Source organism: Athene noctua, chromosome 7 (assembly GCF_965140245.1).
Source record: "Athene noctua chromosome 7, bAthNoc1.hap1.1, whole genome shotgun sequence".
NCBI lineage: Eukaryota > Metazoa > Chordata > Aves > Strigiformes > Strigidae > Athene > Athene noctua.
In genome coordinates, this window is record NC_134043.1 from 5,005,091 (window position 1) to 5,027,186 (window position 22,096).

The window sequence follows — 22,096 nt, forward strand, 5'->3', positions numbered from 1 at the left end:
AGGTAATGCGTTTCTTTACGTTGTGTATTTAACTGCACTGCATCTCTAAATAACCGAGAAGGGAAGGATCTTGTGAGATGTATTTAACCTCATTATATCTGATGCTGGGTCTTGAAAAGCTTTAGTTGAACTAAAGACTCTTATGAATATAAAATCAAAGTGAGCCGTACATTAAGGGTTTCATATTCTCTGACAGCTGCGCATGTGCACACGCAGCTCTCATTAACAGTAATGGCAAATATGCATGCCCATCATTCAGAAAACAGATCTCTAAGTACTTTATTGGGTTTGGCTTTTTCCTAGAGATTTTTCTCTATTGGACCTTTAATTAATCTCCTACTAGGCTTTTCCCCTTTAAGCTATCCCTCTCTCCCCCCTCTTGCCAATGGGAGTAAAACCCCACATCACTTTGTTTTTCCTCAAGTTTTTCCAAGCTGATACAGTTTTACAAAATGCACCTGCATATATTAAATACAGAGAGGGTTTGCAGCAGGCATACCACAGACACATGTAACAGAATAAATGCTTTGGACTTTGAAAATACTTTTGATGCATGTCAACTTTAAAAAAAAAAAAAAAAGAGCAAAGGTAGATATGAAAATGAGAACATAAATGCTTTTGCAATCTTTTTGTGATCACTGCAAGGCAAGAGTCTGCAACCTTGTGGAACAAAACACACACATTTCATTCTGATTAACATAAAGACAGCCCCTTCTAACATGATTCACAATTATTAGTCTCTCTCTTGTGTTTGGGGATATATGGATTATCAGCCTAGCATATTTTTGAATACATACACATTTTAATTCCTTTCCTAAACCATTTTAGGCACTACAGTTAAATGGCACACACAAAATTTATAGATCAATAATTTGATTTTTTTTTTTTCTGCAGTGAACTAACTAAATGCTGTAGGAGATAAAAGGCAATCAAAAACAATAAAAAGGCAGGATCACGGATAATGGAAGGTAAGTCAGCTTTGAGATGCCTCTGTTCTTCTATTTTTAAGTTTATTATTATTTTTATATAACAGGCTAATTCACTAGCTTCTACTGTATCTGATGTACTTACTTATCGCCTCCACAAACTGTTCAAAGAAGCAGTATGGGAACAGCGGCTCAGGCAGCTCTCTGAAAAACATCTTGAGTGCTCCGGTGACAACGTGGATGTCCTCCCACTGGCTGTCGTCCAAATTCAGCTTCTCTTCTGGGAAAACACGAGGAGAAATGGAACAACTGGTTTTAATGAAACAATTACAAGACACTAATTATTATGTTAATGTTTGCCTACTATCATCAGCAACCGTTAACAGCCTTCTGCACCTAGAGGTTTGGTGCTGTGCATGTTTTTTTTTTTGCGTTTTTTTTTTTTTTTTGTAGGAAGAGAACATTTTCAATGGAATACCATCTGTAGGAATGCAGCTAACAAAAAACAAGAGACACAAAGAGACAGTACCATTGACACAGTATGTCAGATACATTTATTCCCATAATGCATCAGTATGAAAATTAGCATCACAGCTCAACATGATTCAAAGCTATTTGGTTTTGAGGCCGAGGGGCTAAGAGTTGCCAACGATGGCCGGCTCAAGGGACCGGCCTAAAGGCCTTGCTGAGCCAACAGGAGACATATGCTAAACATGGCAATAGAAAATGAGTTATTGCTTTACATGTGTTAGCCTTGCTATGTACAAGGGAATAATGGGTAACGCTTTTCTCCTTTTTTTGCCTGAATGTAATGTCAGCAAGGAATAGAGTACTGTGAGAGAAAGGATATTAATTCCTTCTTACTGCTTCAAAAATATTTTGTTTGGTTTTCATCTCTGGGAGGAAGATTTGCCCAGCAACAATATTAGACAGACCCCTGTTGGCCTACCTAGGCTATGCAAAGCTGTCAAAAATGATAACACACTAAAGACAAACCACAAGTGCTTACAAAACTGTTTTGCAAACAAAAAAAAAATGTTTTCTTTTGAAGCTTGACTGAGCTAAGGAATTTAAATATAAAAGAAACTAAATGCTAAAATAGAGTTTCTAATAAAAATAAAACAAGATTGGATGATTATTCTATTTTTCTTTGGTTTGTTGGTTGGGTTTTTTTTTTCTTTTTAATTCTAGTAGTGTGATACTGTTAGAACATAATAAACACTGAGATCATAATCCATATAAAACTCTAGGAAAGCGCAAATCCTTATTAGTCCAAATTAAAACGACACACACTTTCTCCAAGTTCTGTTACTCCAAAAATGGAGTTTGCTTTTTGCACATGTGCTATGAGTCTCTTTTTTAGAAAATTTCAGTCTGAATGCAAATCAGGGGCCAACCATGAAAACTACTGAACAAATTTAATTTGAAGCAACATAATCCTGAAATGTTTTACTAAATGTCACTGAAATTTCATGTGTAGCAATTCAGCTGGCTTCAAGAGCAGCCTCTTTATTGAACTGTTGTCAAACAAAATGGTAAAATTATTGGAGACACATGGACACCCACAACTCCACATCCCTGGTACTTTAATGTGATGGTTTTCTCACTCTAGAGTTCACTTTTGGACAGAAAATCTTATCCAGAATGGAGTCGTCTTTCAACTTTTATTTAATAAATGTTATTAAAGGCTTTCTAAATTTCTGGATTCAGGAAATGTGTACAAATAAAGGAATGGACCCAGTTCCTTAACTTGTAGTAATGTGAGACAAAGCTGGAACAAAGGCAGGCTTGTGCATTTCATTTAGTTGTCTTGCTTGCTTCTTTGGTTTCAAGACTTTTTTTTTTCCTTTTTTTTTTTTTCTTCCCATTGAATTACCTCAATCATAAAAGTAATGATTTGATCTCAAATGAGTTACCAGAGGGGATCTTCTTTAGACTCTGAGATCATATTTGATTGATCGTATTTCAACAATTAGCCTTTTATTTTGCCACACACTATTGAACTAGATCGACAGCATCTTAGCAGGCCAGCTTTAAACAGTCAACTGTTAACAATAGCATCAAAAAGAGAGACCTGATGGGGTTTACTGTCACTTTAAAGAACAGGGTGGGTTTTCACATTGTTGAAATCTGTCAGATATTTTGAAATGTCCCTCTCACTATGGTGCCACACCCCCTGCGTGCCCTTATAATAAAATTGGTTTTACTCCTGATTAAATCATTTTCTCCCTACCCACTACCATACTTCTCATAATGGACCTGTGTGCTCTACAGCTGGTGTTCTTCCCATGGTACCAATTCTTACTTTATCTTTTAAGCACTTTGCTGCTAAGATCTCATGCAGAGTGCTTATGTTTTGTTAAGAGCTTCATTCTTAGAGAAATAGCTTAACACATGTTCTAAAAATGTTGTACAACTTATTGCTTAAAACACATTTAGAAAATGTATAAGTACTGTAGCTTTGGCACAGAACTTTAAGTAGAAACCTTAAAAAAAAACCCCAACTTGTTTTTGCCATGCATTTGTCTTAAATGTCTAAAGTGGAATGCTTGACTTCTAAGGCTTTATAGAGACTTATCTTACCAGATTTTTGCACCATTTCCAGCTCTTCAAGGAAACGTGTTAGGAATGTATCATCGTGAAAGCAAAGGGTGTCAATTTTCCCTCTAGCAATAAGAGAGTTTTAAAAAATGTTTGCTAGAAGGAACAAATGCCAAGTCAAAAAAAAAAATTAAAAAGAAAATAGAAGTCCATTCAGTGTAAGACTCTCGCTTGGTTCCCACTGGTTGGAATCGCTCACATACCATGGTGATAGGGCCATAAACAAACACACATATGACTTTCAGGCTAGGTTTAAGGAGAGGACCTGACTTTTTTGGCTTTACTCAGACATATTTCTTATTGGGGTGTTTTGCTTACATAAAGATTAAGTCCCAAATCTGGTATTTAAACTTGACAGTCAAGGACTGCTTTCAGTCAGGAGATACTGTATCTGGGAAGATGCTCAAAATCTCACAGTCCTAAAAATTTGCTTTAACTTGTCAGTAGTACTTGATTAGTTCAACCATCACTGCCAGTTGATATCATATATCTTAGATACAGACACAAATATGCCCAGAAAATCCCATAAAATTTATGTTAATACTCAGGCTGAAAATATAAAGACCACATTAAGAAAAAAAAAAAAAACAACACAGTGTGGGCACTTGTCAAGGTTATTAGTTAAAAAAAATCAATATACAATACATTTCTGAAGGGAATGTGTGTTTTACTGTGTTATTATTCTTAGTAAATCAGCCTTTTCAGCAATACACATTTTTAATGGCACTTGCAGTCTGTAGTAGAACCAAGTGGGAGTTCAGCTTTGGTTTAAGCATACCATCAGTAGGTTATCCTGTTCAAAAAGGAAGAAGGTAATCTATGGAAAGATCAGCTAAAAACAAAATTTAAAAAAAAAGAATCAAAAAAAAGGAAAAAAAAAAAAAGAAAAAAAAAGAAAACCAACCAAGGCAGTCCAGAGATCTCAGTTTTGAAAGAAAATGGATGTGGTTCCTCTAACCACACACCCTGCCTGGTATGTAGACTAGTCTCTAGCAGCAAAATACAGACATTTGAGAGCACTGCTCATTCATTTTTCTTTTAAGACAATTTATACAAGTATTTTCTCAGCTATATATTGTCTTTTGCCTGTGCTGCCATTAAATCCTGGAGCACCATGTTCAGAAGTCCTACTTCACTTTGGGTATTACATGTTCCCGCAAGTGGTCTCATGGATGACCCCAAATCACATGGAAAGAAATCCCAGCAAACACAACGAGCAGTGCCTGCTCTGCTATGGAAGTTGTACCCTCAAAAAAAAAAAAAAGTATAAAGGCTTTAGTGAGACGTGTCTTATCGGGTCTCACGCTGTTTGCTAACATCACTGCCTTTTTTACTGTTTCCTTGTTGCATCTGCAGACACCAGCACTGGGATGGCAATGCCCTGCACAGTGGACACTTGGGCACAACAGCTGCCACCTCTGTACTCCCCTATAAACCTTTGGCATTTGGGTTTTAATCAACCCCCAGCTCCAGCGTGCGAAACCTCAGAACGCTGGAGTCTCCATCCCAGGGGCCAGCACATTTGCCGAGGGACATCTTCCCTGGAGAAAGTCCTGCACGGCACTGTTAAATAATGCATACAATTTCCCTCACATCAAAATCTTTGCAGGAGAGCTGGGTGTGCACAATGCATTCCCAGTTGGCTGAAAGCTTGGGAAACTTGCTGGACTCACACATCCCAATAGGCAGTTTACTGGTGAGAGCTCCAAAACAGAGTCCTGTGGTTGAACAAGGAAAAGAAAATTCCTCTTGCATATACTAGGAAAAGACAAACTGTCCAGTGTCATTCCTCTTCTATCTCAAACTTGAAGACACCTTTTTTTTTTTTAATGGTTATATTCTTCAAAAAAAATTTGCTTGCCTTTCATGCTCTTCAATGAGAGAGAAAAGAAAGAATATACACAAGCAGAAGTTCTTTACTTGCATGGGCACACTCCATCACGAAATCCCTTTGTGAGGGCTGCTGTCATGACTGACAGCACAAATATCCATTTGTACACTGAAAGGTATGTGTGTTCAAAAGCTGTACCTGCATTTTACAAGCCACAGCTTCTCTGATCACTAGTGCAGAGATACAGCAGCCTTCCTGAGGCAAACAGCTTCTTTCAAAGTGAGCTCACTCAATTTTGAGCAGTAATAGCGCGCAGAGATGTCCAGAGACACGACAGCAATGGGATGTTGTGAGGTGGTGCAGGCTCTTGCTCATCATATGACAAGGAGCCCACCCCGTGGTGGTGTGGCACATGATGCTTAGCTTCCTCCCCTGCCAGTAAATCCTGTCCTGACATTGTATTTTATAGAAACACTCCAAAGCGCACACAACCCCTTGAACTTTGAGTAAATAGTACAGCAGAAGCCTCATCTGATGCAAAGCAATACTCTCCTCATTCAGACAGATTTTTGTGCATTCTCTCTCAGCTAAGTAGTTCTTATTCTTCTTCTTCTTGCCCTTGCTAGGTTTTGGAGAGCCACCGTCCTGCTGTACTCAACACATGGTCCTTCATTTCCAAGAGTGTTTAAACAATCAAAGAAAACATCAGCTAAGCAAATAATGAAATTCTTTATACAACGTATTTCTAAGCAGCTTCTGCTGAATCCATCAAATGCTACCGTTGATGAATTAGCAAGGATGTAGTCAGTAAAAGAAAGCTTGCATGTATTACTCCTTCTCTGCTAGAGGAACATGACATGCCCTCTGAACAGAAAAGTTAAACCATGATGTTATAATGTCTGAGCATTTGTTTATTACTGGAGTGCCCATTTCCATGGAGCCCAGGCGCAAATTACTGAGCAACTTAGGCTAAAAAGCAGAACATCTCTATGTGCATCCAGAGTGCTGTTTATTCCAGTTCTCTGAAAGGACAGTTCGCTGACCTGGGGGCATGCTGGAACAACCAAGTACTGCTAACTTAAATCTCAATCTGTGCCAGAAAAATAAAAGATTTCTGTGCTCGGGCACACTGGGTCATATTCATCCTCGCATAATTCCACAGAAGTCCACAGAGTGAGAGAGGGATGAACTATCTCATTGTTTCTGGGAAAAAGATCCAGCACATTCGAGAAATTCAGATATGGTACATCATGAAGGCATGCAGAACAGTTCAAAGGTTTAGGAAAGTGGTCAGCTAGCGATGCCATCGAGTCAGGGAAATTTCTATGTTATCAGTTGCTGTTTGATACTGGAAGCATAAATATATACAGTGGTACTGAGAGGGGAATACTTTTCGTAGCTAGAAACAGGTATCATCACTATGATACTCTTATAGATCATTCACTGCCAATACCTGCTACGGGGTTAGATGACAGTGATGTTAGTTCTGACTTAGCATATTGTATCATTGTGATTTGAAGCAATAATTACTGTAATAGGAGTATAATTACAAGTGCTTTTAAAATTCATTAAATTTAGCTGAATCAACTATTCCGTACGGGAAAAGGAGTGATTTTAAATATAGAATATTTCCCTCAAAATGCAGCTGAAAACTCCTTAAGAATAAATAGACTACCTGTCTAGAGATGAACATACTTCTGTGAGAGGCTCGCTCGGAGGTGACTTGTTCACAAAGAGTAGGAGCAAGGCGTACATAGCCTGAACCACTGAACCCACTGGGCCAAATTATTCCTTCCTTCAGGGTCAAAGAAATACTCGGATGCCCCCAAGGGTTTAAAGAAAGAGATAAGGAAAGAGCACGGAGGAATTCCCACCCAGCTCATACTCTCCCACGGTGCGGAGGTTTCTCGGCCTCGGAGTACCGAGGTTGCCCAAACACAAGGATGGGGCTTGGCAGACTTTCTGTAACTCAAAGAAATTAAATTGTATTGCTGAGTGAAAATTACATTTGTCTTGCAGTGGTAGGAGTCTGTTCTCCATCTAATTCTCCCTACTTTGTTGTTGAGCAGTAACTTCAGCCTCTTCCTAGTCCTTAAAGCACACTTTATTTTGTCTTTCTGTTTATTCTTCCCTCTATTCTGAACCAGACTAATGACTTTCTCTTTTTCTCTGTGCCAGCTAATGGATTTTATTCCGTTTTCTAGGTGGATGGTAGTATTTCTGCTTCATATATCCAAGACTGCAGAACACGAACATCAAATACTTGCCTAGATCAGGAACTTACTTTTCATGATACATTTTACTATTCAAAGACAAAAGTCCATTCTGAATTCTGCTTTCAACTTCATCTCCCTTGCTTAGTCATAGGTTGTGTATACATATATTAGTCAAGGTAAATATCTCCCTTACAACTTCAAATCTGTTAATAACATTTTTTTATTGTGTAATTGCTCGCCAGTAAGCTTCTCTGCAATCTAATTTTAGAGGGTTGGTTTTTTTCTTTTCCTTTTTTTTTTTCCCCATTTACAGTCAGGTCTTTTATCAGAATTGCATGTATCAGCATCTACAAATCTACATTTTAAATAAATTGAAGTCTCTCAAGATCTAATGCAGAGAGGAATTGGACAATGACTCTCTGTCCCATTTTCATACTTCAATAATATGTTCAGAGTCATATCTTTTTAATTGTACTACTAACTCAGAGTGCTTTAGGATTCTGTCATATAGCTTTTCTGTTCTTCCCCTTCTTGCTGTTTCTAACACTGCTTCTATTTCCATTCTTGTCAAAAGCCTTTTCATAGTCCAAAAATCTGTACACAATGTTTTGTAATATTTGGCAGACTTATCTGAAACCTAATTCACTGCCTTCTTGTGATTCATGGGTCATAAATTATTTCATATGTAATGTACCCCAAAGGGTAAAAAATTCTTTGTATTAAATTTCAGCCAGACAATTTAAGGGGGGGTGGTGGGGACGGACACAAAGGGGAAAAAAAAAAAAAAAGTATTTTTGAGACACTCTGAAAAGATCTGACCTCAATATATGGTCTGGTGTGTTGTCTCCCACAAATAGTACCTCAGTATCCTTTAGTAAATATGAGAGTTCAGCATGCTACAAGTGAAAACACTCCTGCCATAACGTGGGCTTGATATGAACAACTTTAAAGGAAAGGAGAAATACAAAATGTGTAGTGCTGGATCAGACTGTTGATGCATTAAATCAGACCTGTCTCCAGTGATTATTAAACTGAAAGGGTCTGTATGAAAACAATTCAAAAAACCAAGAATACCACCCAATCCTTACTGCACATAGCCAAATGTATTATTGGGACTCACCCTGATAACAATAAGCTTGTGCCTCAGTGAGTGAGTTTCAATAATCAAAGAAAATAATTAACAAAACAATAAAGATCATTATGACTTCCTTTATGTAAATGACTTCCGAATGTAAATAGATCAAAGCTTAAACTAAAAGGAAACAATTGCCCTAGACCACTTGCAATACTGAGAAGGAACATACGTATATTATTTGCTTACAGTTATAAGGATTATCAATGAAATATTAGTTTATTGCTTTCTTAGAAAAATAGAAATTCAAACAGTTCTCAAAATGTTACTCATCTATTCCTTATATCTGTAATCACATTTATTTTAATGGGACTGTTTACAAGAATAAAGATTACCTGTCATGTAAATCCCTGTTCTCACACACTGGTTTGTGAAATGTCCAGAAAACAAATTCTGGATTTTTTTTTTTTTTTTTTTTTTTTTTTTTTTTTTTTTTTTTAATGAAAGGACTCTTTGGCAGAGACCAGCTGAAAGAAGTGTTCTCACATGAAATCAGGTATGTACATGCTCTCTAAATGTCAAGGACAAAACATTTTATTTTGTATACAACTTATTTTTTGGTTCACTAAAGTCAAAACACTTCTGTTCATCAGAACTTTTTTAAAGGACTGTTTCATAATATGAATCCATTTGGATTATCTGACCAAAGATAAGACTTCAATGGACTTACTATATCATTCACCACTGTACCAGTGCCACAAAAGGGAATTACAATTAATTGGATTATGTTGGTCTCCACCCGCTGATTGTAGAAGAGAAAGTCTGAAACTGTAACTATTTCAAACGGACCATATCTCTCATCAGCCATGGGATTTGGGCTTTAATTTACCAATAAAGCTTAATTTCTTCTCTATATTCTCTTCTGGTTAGGAAGAGGTCATTTAGACACTTTATTCAAGTTATGCAAAAAGAAAGGACAGTTTTGTTAAATACTTTCCATCTAGCACTTCAATACTTGCACCTTGCCTATCGGCATTACGTATTTTCTCTGTTAACAACTGAGTTGTCTTGAAAAACACAAGCCAGAGAACCCAGGCCTGAGTTTAGGTCATAAGAATAATTCGTGCTTCATCTCCGCTAGTTCAGTTTGTGAAATGGTGGCTTAAATTCTTACCTAACACAACAGTTTGTTATTAACTATATGATGTGTGACACTATACAGGACAGAGAATATCACTTCATGTCATGTAAGGTCCCACACAGACATAAGGCAGCAAAAGTTTTCAGTAGCAAAGTCCCACATTAGGTGTAGGCTTGTCTGTATGGAAAGTTACACGAGGAAATGCAAAGGTACAATTGTAAATTTGATACATCCAAATGACTCATTAACTTGGAAATAGTCCTATTCTAGTACGTAGGTGACCTAATCTATTTTAATTTATGTGTTTTACATGGTAAAAAGTGACAATAACACTATTCTTATTCTAGATATATATATATGCCTACATCTATATGTCTCTATATATATATTATATTTTTTCTGATGGTTCTGCCTAAAAGCTGTTAGGAGTTTTCTTCACCATCCTTACTGGAAGGTTATTTCAGTGCCTAATTCCTTCTAGTTACCAGCCTAAAATATTCAACTTTATATACTTTTAAAATAATTAATATCAGTAATGCTTGCTTTGATTTTTTTTTTTTGGTCAAACTTTCGCATTCAGTCTAAGAAATAAAAAGTCCTCAGTCAACTTACTTCAAAACCATGTTGCTTAATTCACATTTGCATTACTTTTTGCTAATATCTGAAGCTCTAATTCCATTCCCTGGATATTAGCGGGACTAGCTATGCTGTTAAAGATAGGAATGCTTCTAAGTGCTTACTGAATCAGGGCATATGAGATGATAATTGTATGTGTTTAAAACAAAACTTTAAACAGGAGGGGATTATATAAGTTGCTAAAACAAATATATCTTCAAGTGCACTGAAGGACTTTCAAATGTTAACGGAATGTCCTTTGATAATAATAATGCTAATAACATGAATTTTCAAATATTTTTATGCATTTTGAGATTACCCTGAATAGGGAAGATTCTCGATAAGTGCACTTTTTTCATACAAATTCATCAACTTCAGAGCTATGTCCACTCTGAAGCTACACCAGCAGAGAATCAGATATTGGAGTGTGTCCTGATCCAGGCATGGCTTAGTCTGCACATTTTAGTTTCTCTTGTCCAGTGCTGGCTTACAAGCATTGAAATTTTTATTGCTATAAAAATAGCTTATTTTTTGGGGGGGTGGGTTTTTTGGTTTTGTGGGTTTTTTTGTGGGTTTTTTTTTTTTTTTTTTTAGGAAAATGCTTTTGAAAATATGGAAGCCCTAAGTTTATGATCAAACTTAGGGGGTTGTGAAATGCATGTAATCACATGACCGGTGGAATTAAAAGCTGCGTACACACAAACATGTGACACCTTGCTTAGGTCTTTTTAACCAAAAGGCTGACGTTTCAAGGCCGGTGTGGGCTTAAAAAAATAACTCCATCCACCTTGCCACATGCCATTCCACGTGAGCAGCTATACCTTCTCTTACTGTGCCTCAGAAGATGCATAAATACCCTGGGCACACGTAAACACACTTGGCAATGTTGGTGGTTCCTCCTTGGCAGAGAAGGGGTGTATTCAAATACGGGTGACTCAGTGGCATGATGTTTTCCGTTTCCCACACACGCCTCGCAGTCTCACGTGGAAGGAGGAGACACGGCCTCTCGTGCATCCACCAAATCGTTTTTAACATCACACCTTTTCCTCCATCTCACGCACGCATTCACGTTTTGCATTTTCACTTGCTCTGCGATAGGACTTAATGCAGATTCGCTGCATTAAAGATATATTTGTGCCTACCTTTCCCTTTTGCAGGGTTTATCTGGATGTGCATCCTAACTGTAGTATTTCCAATTCCTCCTATTCCACATAAACTTACAGGCATATATTTCAGGAGTGAAAAGGTATGCTTCAAAGCAATTTTTAAGCTTTATCTCACATAGATTTTTCCTGATCTTCAAATTAGTCTTGTGAATGGACTTGTAATTAACAGGAGGATTTCAACATAAAATAAGAGATTTTCATGTCTTTGGTTCCTTGAGATACATTCAGGTTCCTCCCACAAGAAATATATTAAAATATTGATTAGAGTAGAGTAACATTTCAAATAAATGGAGATTTATCCTTCCTTTTGGATACAGAATCTTATAAAAAGTTTCAAGGCAACGCACAACAAAGCAGTTGACAAGAAAGATAGCATCTGCTTTCCTGGCTATTCAAGCTGAAGTTTTTCATTCTAAATGCAAGCAATGTTTCCGAAGTTAACATAATTAACTCACGACAATCCTGAAACATCATAATATAAGATACAGATGGAAATTCAAAGCTTTAAAAATGTCATAGAACTGCAAGAGGATTATCATTTTTTAACCACACAAATCTGAATACTAATTAAAACAGGTGTTTTTATTTCAAACGCTTTTGCACGCTGTGACATTACCGGGAGCGTTATTTATGTATTAGTCTACCAGGAAGCATATATTGCTTGAAAAATATGATACGTGATAATAACGAACTTATGAGATAAAAAGAATGACACTCCGTACTGCTTCCTGAAACAATAAAAGACCAGTAGTTCAATTAGTTAGTAATTTCCGTGTAACTATTTGACAGATTCTACTAATTGTTAAGCTCCCACTAACTATTGCTTTACATAATTAATTATATTCAAACGCAAACAACAAAGACATGTGGGCCAGTTGCCCTTTTGACAATGTTTTTCGCAAACTGATTTGCTTACCAAAAATATTTTTAGAACTAAAAGATACTAATCTTAAGTGGAAATACACATCAAAACGTTAAAGCAGCTCTGCATTTTACCATGGTTATGAGAAAAAAATTTGGATTGTTTAACATATCATTTATGCTGCATGCATAATAGCTGAAGTCTTCTAGCAGAGATCTTTCATATTAATTTAGCATTGCATAAAATTCATAGTAACAGGTCCAAGGGTCAAGCATCATTCATCATTAGTTGAAGTGACATTTGCAACCCTTCATATAGCAGCTGCTTGAAAGGGGAAAAAAGGTATTCTTTGGGAGAATGGGGGGTAGCACACAATCCTCACTCTATCTGCAGAAGGGAAAACAAGGTGCCACTATGTCAGCATGGTAATGTGCTTAAATTTGGTGATGTCATTCTTCCCTAACCCCCACGAGTCACAAGGCACAAGGCAGCTGCATTCCTGAACTTAGTAGTTCGGGTGGAGATAAGTAATAACTAGATGTAAATGAATTACATTACTGTGGTTGTGAACATAGCTCTGTGCATCTAAATTATGATTTATATCAGGATCCTATCTTGTTTTGGAGAGTTTTCTACTTGTTAACAAGGCAGCCCTTGTTCTCATGGCATCCTCCAGGCATAATAGTTTCTGGGAAGCCAAATAAGATCACTTTTGAAACTGCAAGACAGCATTCCAAGACTTTGCAGCAGAACACATTGGCCAAATTAGGACTTCTGAAGACTGTTAACTAACAAATAAAATCTTTTTTTTTTTTTTTCTTTGTGGCGTGTCTTGCCTACTATAAAACATTAAGATCAGAACGGGAAATGTGAGCAATTAAAATGAAAATGTAATCATCTGCAAGAAAAGATAAATTTGTATTAAATGGCTAATACTTCACAGTCCTTTTGATATTACAAGTACTTTTTAAGAAAATATATATTTTATGTCACAGTCATTTTTATTATGTGAAACATGTGATCTCTTTGGAATTATGCACATTTTTAAATCGCAGTCATTAAAACAGCATGCAACACAAAGTCGTTAGATTTTGGAGCTTTGCTAATATTTGGTGATTTTCCTCAGCTTTGCTATTATACCTGAAATGTATTTAATTTATTCATGCCGCTAATTATCCACTAGTATTTAAAGCACTGTGATGATTACTAACCTAGACTACCACTTCTTCCTTAAAAAAGTTTAATGATTTTTACAAGGGAAACCAATGCTTTTTAAAGAGTCACTTAGAAGCGCATGAAAAATGTTCAAGGACATTGCTTATTACACACTGCAACTCTATGAGCCACTATAAATTAAGCTCCCAGTCAAAACACTTCTAGCAGTGAGAAGTTACTTTTCCATACCCTACGCGTGCATTATGAAGGAGAGGGTGCACTGCTCTGCCCTTGCATGGAGACAAAAGACAGTGCTGCAGGTATTTCATGGTGGGCTTTCATTATAGCCAACGGCAGCTGTGAGCTTCAGACCAATCCCCAAAATGGTTCACAGATTGTGTTGGCCATATATTATCTTATCTAGAATATAAGATGGCCATTCATCAGTGAGCAAGCCATCCCCAAAACAGAGAAAAAGCGTTTCTACAAAGGACCGGTGCTACTGATGCATAACTCTTACGGCATCTCACCTTCCCGTGGATTTCAATAGCTGTGCAGACATTAAACACGTATGTAAAGATGTTGTAGATACCAGAAAGGCAGAATGGCTGTAAAAGGAATAGAACAGCAGAGGCAAGATGACTGGCAGATAGGGTTGCCACATCCCCCTTAAAGAGACTGCTCCTTTTCCACACCTTATGTCTCTTGTACCATAAAAATATGCATAGATGTATGTGGGAGCATCATAGCAGATTTCTTGGGATGCGTGCCATGCATCTGAGCTTCGAAGCTGGCTCAACGTTGTCACCATTAAGTCGCAGTGTACACAGCAACACTTCAATCTAATTTCAATTAGGGAAAAGTTACACAGAAACTTCTTGGAGAGTACACATGACCCTACACATAAATACCAATTAAATTCAGTATCATCAGTGTCTTTGCAGTGAACATTGATACCACCAGTGAGAGGAAGGAATTTAAAATGAGGCAATGCTTGATGACATTGCCTCCATCTACAAACTCTGCCTGTGTTAACTAGTACGTCAACGATTAGTAAAACAGTGGGACTCATCTGTGAAGAAATGGGGTGAAAAGAAGTAATGACATGAAATTTTCATTACAAGCAGTTTTTATGCCACATAAGGTAGAATATTGCATCATTATGCAACAAAATACTACCTGGTAAATTCATAAAAGACTAATCTACTGAAAAGCTACCAATACCAGGAGTGTTAAGCAGTTGCAACTGAGATAGCAGGAGGACTAACTAAAACTACTTCTCATACCAAGGACACAATCTCCTCAAACTAGTTGGTTTATGTGCTTAACTACCCCTCTGTCCTGAACTCAGACAAATTATTGCAGCATCTTTAAGTGGGATCAGTGAGATCATACCCATTTTCATGTGGACATGCTGGATACGCAGGCACTGCACTTAGAGTTGTTTCATTTTCTTTTGTCTGCCGAGTCTTTTATTTAGAAACAATGGAACAAAAAGTGCAGCAAGTTAGGGCTTTAATTCTTGACAACCACTTTTTTCATTCAAAACTTAGAAGATTCCCCCTAAGATGCAGATTACTTGAGGGAGATATAAATGTGCCCTTTAAGCACGGAATGAAAGAAACCCTCCCAAACCAACACCCCCCAAACCTGCAAAGACGACCTGGAGGAAAAGTCATCCTAAAAGTGTTAAGACTCCTTGCACACCATCACTCATTGGTGACTGGGGAGTTTTTACAGTCTTTCAAATCTTCTTTCAATCACAAGATGCCTTAAAGGGACAGGAGGTCTTAAAATGTGCTCTCTATCTCCCCAGTTGAGAAAGATACATCGAAGGGGGAGGGAGGGGGAAGTCAAGCCACAACACAAAAAGCATTAATGCAAAGAACAGTGGGGTCTCTCCCTAATTTGACTTTCTCTACAGGTGGTCTGCAGCTGCATCCAAACAGGTTACACTACTGCCTTCCCATGGGCATTACAACAAAGTAGGATCTGTATTCACAAGAATACATTTACTAGCATGGGCTGATTCAGGTCTAAAAATAAGAAAAAAGCATTTTTCAGAATAGCCTGAGGTAACTCTCTGCGCCAGCAGAAGACAGTAGCACTCTTGTTTCACTGGCTGTGCGTGATGATAAAGGATATCAGAAACCTACTTCATATGACTCAGAGAGGCCCACAGCCAGCTTCCAATTGATTCATTTTATTTGTATTAGTTTGTTCTCCATCGACTACACAACAGGCTAGACCAAATCAATAAGCAATATTCTGTTTTCTATTGACTCGGGGGTAATTCGTGCTGGGCCCTGCAACTGCTATATCTGATTTTCTAGTTCTGGATATCATCATGGAAACGACGGGGCTCAGAGACCGCTTAGTGCAGGAAGAAATGGGAAAAGATTGCAAAGGCAAGGCGAGATATTGGCTTTTAAGCTGTTACACCTGCAGGAGGAGGTATGAGCAGTCTATGCCTCAGCTGGACAGCTGCAAAGACTGTGCCATGCTTACGGGACTTTTCCAAGGGATGAAGAAGGTATTTTACGTTGTGTCTAAGCAATTATAAAGTCAAAAACACGTACAAGCACACATGCATACATGCCTTTGGTAGCACGCAAAAATGAGATGTGAACGAGGCGAGCATGTAGCTATCGCATTTCCCTCGCAGTGCCCACAGCAGCTCCGGCAGCCCCAGGACAAGGCTGCGAGGTGCCGATGGCAGCACCCGCAGCTGAGCGGGGTTTGCTGACGTGGAGCAGTAAAACCGTCACGGGGCTGCCAAAATCCCCGACCGCGGGCAGCCCCGTGAAGGGCTGTCCCTGTGCACCCTTAAAACAGCCTTTGTTGAGCTTCCTTGAGTAGACAGTTACACCTGCTTAAATGGATTCCAGTGCGATTAAGCTACAACATGACACCCCAGAAGTTTCTTGCCCATTTTTACTCTGTTTTGGCCAGCTTGCCCACAGTACATTTGGTGGTGAAATCTACTAACTGGATGCTTCTAAATACCTTCTCTTTCACCTCCTGGCTTTTTTTTTTTTTAAGACTTCCTCTTCTTGCAAGTAGTGGTTAAGTGGAAATTAAAGAGGTTTTTACCCAAAACTGTCCCACACCACTTCTTCTGCACAATGACATACTCAGCATAAGAGTGAAGCAGCTGTCATTACCCCTACATAGGTGAAGACCAAGACACTGACTGTATTGCGATATGTTCTATCTCTTTTCCCATAAAACCTGTGAATCCTCACTCTGACCAGGTCTCGGATTTCTTGAGCTGCTGTACTGTGCCTTACCCGAAGTAGAGAGCTGGCTTTTTAGTATCACCGATAATACTGGCTTTTCTACACGAGATAGAAATAACAGGCTGGATACTGGGGTGGATGTATGTAAAGGGTGTCAGAATACGGCCCAGTGTGTTCTTCCTATCAAATACACTTGACAAACTTTAATGAAAAGTCTTCTCTACTTCCTACTAACAGATGTTTCCAATTTTTTCTCTCTCAGCACTTTAAACCACCATCTTTAGTTTTCATGTCTAAGAGACATTATTATAGGATACATCATAATGATATACTGTACATTCATATACAGTATCCCATACAATGACTAGTTGATTTATAATTCAGATCCAATAAAGGGAAAAATTGATTTAACTGATGACTAGTGAAATACTAAATGCATTACAATGTTTGAAAAGAACATCCTTTTCTTGCAATGCTAGTGACATAATAAAATTAAATATGGATATAAGATAATGCCCATTATTATTAGGCAAGTGGAATCAAAGGGAGCAGGAAGAAAAGCAGTCATTATGGATCAAGGAATGCCTAAACTTCCTCTTCAAATGTGCAAAGACATGAACAGAAATGGAAAAAATTCACAAATGAAGTAAATTCAAACAATCTTGTATTACCGTATAGAATTAGTTTTCCATTAACTGGTCTTGGTCTACCAGGGCTTTCAGTGGTGGTGTTGCATTCGGGTACCATATTGGGGGTGACTGAATTCCAGGGGTCAGCAACCTTATTTTTTAAGCTCTGTGTTAAATATTTATTTCTTCATTATCTCTAAGCTCCTATAGCAGCACGAAGACACAATTTAGCCCCACACCCAAGAAACTCATACCCCCTCAAATTCCCTACCTCTCATTTCTTCTCACTCTGACTTCTTCCTTCACCCCACAAAGCCCCTATCGAGGTTCACCCCCATAGCTCACCCTTTCCCAGACTGCCTGCTCTCCCAGAATAGTCACCCTATATAATATCGAGGTGATGCAGCCACTAATTCCCATGTCTCATGCAAGAAGCTTTACAAGGGCTCCCCTTTCCTAGAAAACTGCTGTGCAGGCAGTGAGCCTGCTGGCGTGGTGGTGGACAAGAGGCATCAGCAGGTAGGGAGCACAAAATCGAGGTGCCGGTGGGCTTCTTTGTCCTTTAGAAGAGCTCACCAACATATTACACAATTCCAGATCTGAACTTGAGGCCAGACACCTCAGAGGTAGCTGGGTTTTTAACTTTCTTTAAGCATCTACTAGAAGTCAGCCACTTCAAGATTTGCAAATATCTTTGTTCTACCAGATGGGTAAATTGCTTTTAATACAAAATAACTTCTATTCGGAAATGGCTGTGATTGCTCATACAAACTGAGATTGATGGTCAATTTTTTATAATCCTGGTGCAGTAGTTTTTCCTTTAGGAACATGTGCATATTGCTTCTGGAGAAGCAGTGGCAGACAGCCGGAGCCAAAAGAGTTTATTATATTGAAAAAAAAAATATCATACAGTCATTATAACCAAAATAACACCGAAATACTGGCACTAAGCTATACCTCATTTTACTGATGCATCAATAACATTTTAAACTACTTTAGTAATCTCGGATATTTTACAGTAAAGTTATTATTGTCTCTAAAAATCTTTGGGGATTTTAACCTATACTACGGAATTCAAGGAAATATTATTAATCATCTCGCAAAAAATGCACCAGCAGAATCTGGGGGTCAGCTAATTTGCGCTTAAACTCCTACATTTGCACCTGCAAAACTGGATAATTATGCTCCTAGCTGCCCATTCATGTGTACAGATGGGTGCACCCACACATTTTTGTGGGATAATTTTTGGAAGCCTATAGAAAATATGGTCTTTAAAGATTTTAATAAGGTTGGCAAAACATACTTTCTTTGCATAAAATTATGTAGTTCCCAAGTCTAAAATTACTTTGATTTAAAAAATGAAAATTGGCAAGGGATTAATCCATAATATGGTCTAATTACTTTTTTTCTTAAAAATTAAATGGTCAAGATCTTAACTCAGAATGGTGGTTACTGTTCATGAACTGAAACTAAGAAATAGAGCAGAATAAGGAATTTTATTAGGTGTCTAAATATGTATTTAGCTAATAGAATCCTCTTACCTTTGGCTGAATAACAGGTATAATAATTATGAAAGCATATTTAATTTATACATCTGAAGCATAAAGCTCTACTAATTATATTTTTATGAGATTGAAATGCAAACTGGCCAAAGCTTGGAAATAAAAAGTAGAACTGACTTGCTGTCATTAACTTGCAAAAACACATACATTCATAAACACACATGCTCAAACAAATAAAAGGAGAGAAATACAGACAGACAGACACGGAGGATGCTGAAAGATGATTAACAGGCGTTTTGGCCCTTACAGATGGACTTGCCAGCTTTTATTTAACCTTTGCATTGTTTAAAATGTTGAAAGTTTAATTCTTATTTATCGAAGTGGTTTCAGCGACGTTCGAAGGATATTTGCCAGTTTGTAACGTATAGGGCTTGCTAAACATTGTTCAGTAAACAGATCAGGTTTTCAGTGAGGACTGAATTTTCCCTGTCATGTTCAGTAGGAAAAAGCAACATTAAAGCAAAGATACTTCTTTTTTGCTCTCTGTGATATTTTATTATTGCTTTGTTTGCAGAGGTTACTTCTATCAGTAAGTAAATATCACTGTGAATTTCTCTTTGTCCTTCATCAATCAAAACCAGTCAATTATAAGACTAGTGCAACTAGATCAAAACTCCAGGCTGTGTACTCATATTACCACTCATATTATTACTAAAAGCGCATCTATATTCCAAACTGGGATACCATAACCCCTTTGTCATTTTCCAATAAAAAAGACCATACCAAATAGGCAGAGCACACCGTAATTAGCAGCTGGCAGAGAAAGCTGTAAATCTGTATGAGTTCTGAACGATTTGCTTACATTGTTGCTTTGTTGACAAATGATGCTGTACATGTTAATGTTCCTGAAATGTCCCCATTGCACCTGACGTGCCAATAAATGCCAGCCAGCTGTATGAATTATGGAAATAAGATTTTTGTTTATGAAGGTATCCCAGACATTTATTTTACTGCATGCCTCTTGACAGATTTAATGTCTGGAGTTACATTGAGAAGATATTTGCTACCTGACATAATGGATAATGGAAACTTTAAAGGCTTTTTTTAATGATGAGACTAATATATTTTTTTAATTTTACCTTGTGGCTACACATTTACTCTCGGTATAAAGCTTGCATATTTTAAATGAAATGATACTAAATTGTTCCTAATGTACAATGAGTTGGATGAAACCAGCGCTGCAGCGTATGAGAAAACAGAGGAAAAGTATCTCCGAGAGCTACTAAAGCAAGAATGCTGCATGCAAGTTTACCTAATTTCTCTTACTTTATCTCCTGTGCACATTTACTAGCATATCATCAGTGAACAAAGGTAGCTGTTAAGACTTAGGCATTTCAGAGTATGATAAAAATCTTATAACAGATGTATTTATAGCAGGCTCCATAAAACATTCATTTAATATGCTAAGGCAAGACACAGAGAACATAGAAACATGTACATCTACTAACTATATTTAACTATATTTAACTGGATTCAGAACCAAAAAATCTGTTACTGAACTCTGAATATTCAAAAACAAGGTGTACCTTCTCAAGTAAGACACACCAAAAAAACCAACCAAACCCTAAAGTATTAGAAACATAAAAACTCTTATTCCGACCCTGCTTTTAGCAAGCGTCCTTATTCTGGCCAAGGAAAACGATCTCAGACATCCCGTCTCTGAAACAGAAACTCTGATAAGGCTCATCCAGAGACAGGTTTGCAGGTTACTCTCGGGTTTCCTCCAAGGCACACGCCGTTTCTGCCGAGCTCGCTTCAGACGGCGCCCCGAAGCTCTCCCAGCACGGGGCAGGCAGCAGGTGCTGGATCCCGGGAATCCCAGCACCGCCTTTTCCCTGCCCTGCATGCGGGGAACCTGATTCCTGCTCCAAAGTGGAAAAATTTAGCCTGGCAGAAGAGCCTGTACTACGCAAGCTCTTCAATTCTTCCTCTATTAGCACATGTTAGTGTATTGTCAAGAGGAACAATAGCAACCCCACAAACTATTTATTCCATCAAGAACAATTTATTGTCTTTTGTAAGTTCGTTTCCAGCTTCTGAAGCTCAAGAGAGAAAAATCTGCTGGTTCTTTAAAACTTCAGATGTTAGGGACTATTTGTAGTCATCATATAAATGGGGGTGGTAACCAAATTAACCAAATTCATTTTGTAACCACAAATCATTCCTATTAAAATACTCTCTTCTCACCCCACCTCAAAAGAAGAATAAGAATAATAAGAAAAAAGGGAGTCCAGATGGTTAAAATTATTTTTAAGCAAATATTTAGTGGTTACAGTTGAATTCTTCTGGCACACATTCTCCACTACAAAAATGACACCCCACATTCACTGTGTTAACCATTTTCCAATGTGCCAGCCAAATGAATGCCTCAGAGAACACACACACACACACACACACACACATTATGGAAGCATTATCAGCAATGCTATATAGTTAAGGTTCCTTTGCAATTCGGGCATAAAAGAAGGTTATTTTACGCTGTGGTAGAATTTCGTCTCCAGGTATAACATGCAACTTCTCAACAGACAAGTGAGTTTTCTAATGCATTCCCTTTCTTGAAGCAGAACTATTTTTCAGCATATTTCTTTATTGCTAATGTCACTGGAAACTATTTGGGGAGTGGGGTGGGAGGGGGGAAAGGCTTGTGACTATACATTCACAGTAACTGCCATCTCCAGATTTCGCACAGTTTAGAAATGTTTTACTAAAACACAAAAAGTGCATTCCTTTATTTTGCACAACCTAATTTAGCCTGTACAAGAAGCCGCCCAAGGAACCCCCTTTGTTGCTCTGACAGTTGCTTTAATTCTGCCGTGTTTTTTCTCAGGCTCATTCACATGTTGACCCACACTTCTTGGAGTACACCAATATTTTATATATATATTTTTTCAACAGATTTAACAACCGCCACCACTACACGCATGCGCCTCTGCGCAGCCAGTTCACATCGCAGAGCAAACTGGTGGGAGGCTGCTGGGTAGAAGCAAGAGTACTGGCACCAGTATGGGGCTGGCTGTGGTGATGGATGGCCGGGAAAGGTGTTCCCCTGTACTGCTCCTGCAAACTGGTTCCTCCAGTCTG

The 22,096-nt window shown here is 38.0% G+C and overlaps 1 protein-coding gene across 1 annotated transcript in view; it reads right to left on the reverse strand.

The window, feature by feature from the left end:
* The window catches only part of ARHGAP15 (Rho GTPase activating protein 15), a 312,620-nt gene that overhangs the window by 63,409 nt on the left and 227,115 nt on the right, over positions 1–22,096 (reverse strand). The window contains exon 11 of the mRNA XM_074910919.1: positions 1,072–1,206. Within this exon, the coding sequence (XP_074767020.1) occupies positions 1,072–1,206 (135 nt within the window). The remainder of the gene's footprint in view (positions 1–1,071; positions 1,207–22,096) is intronic.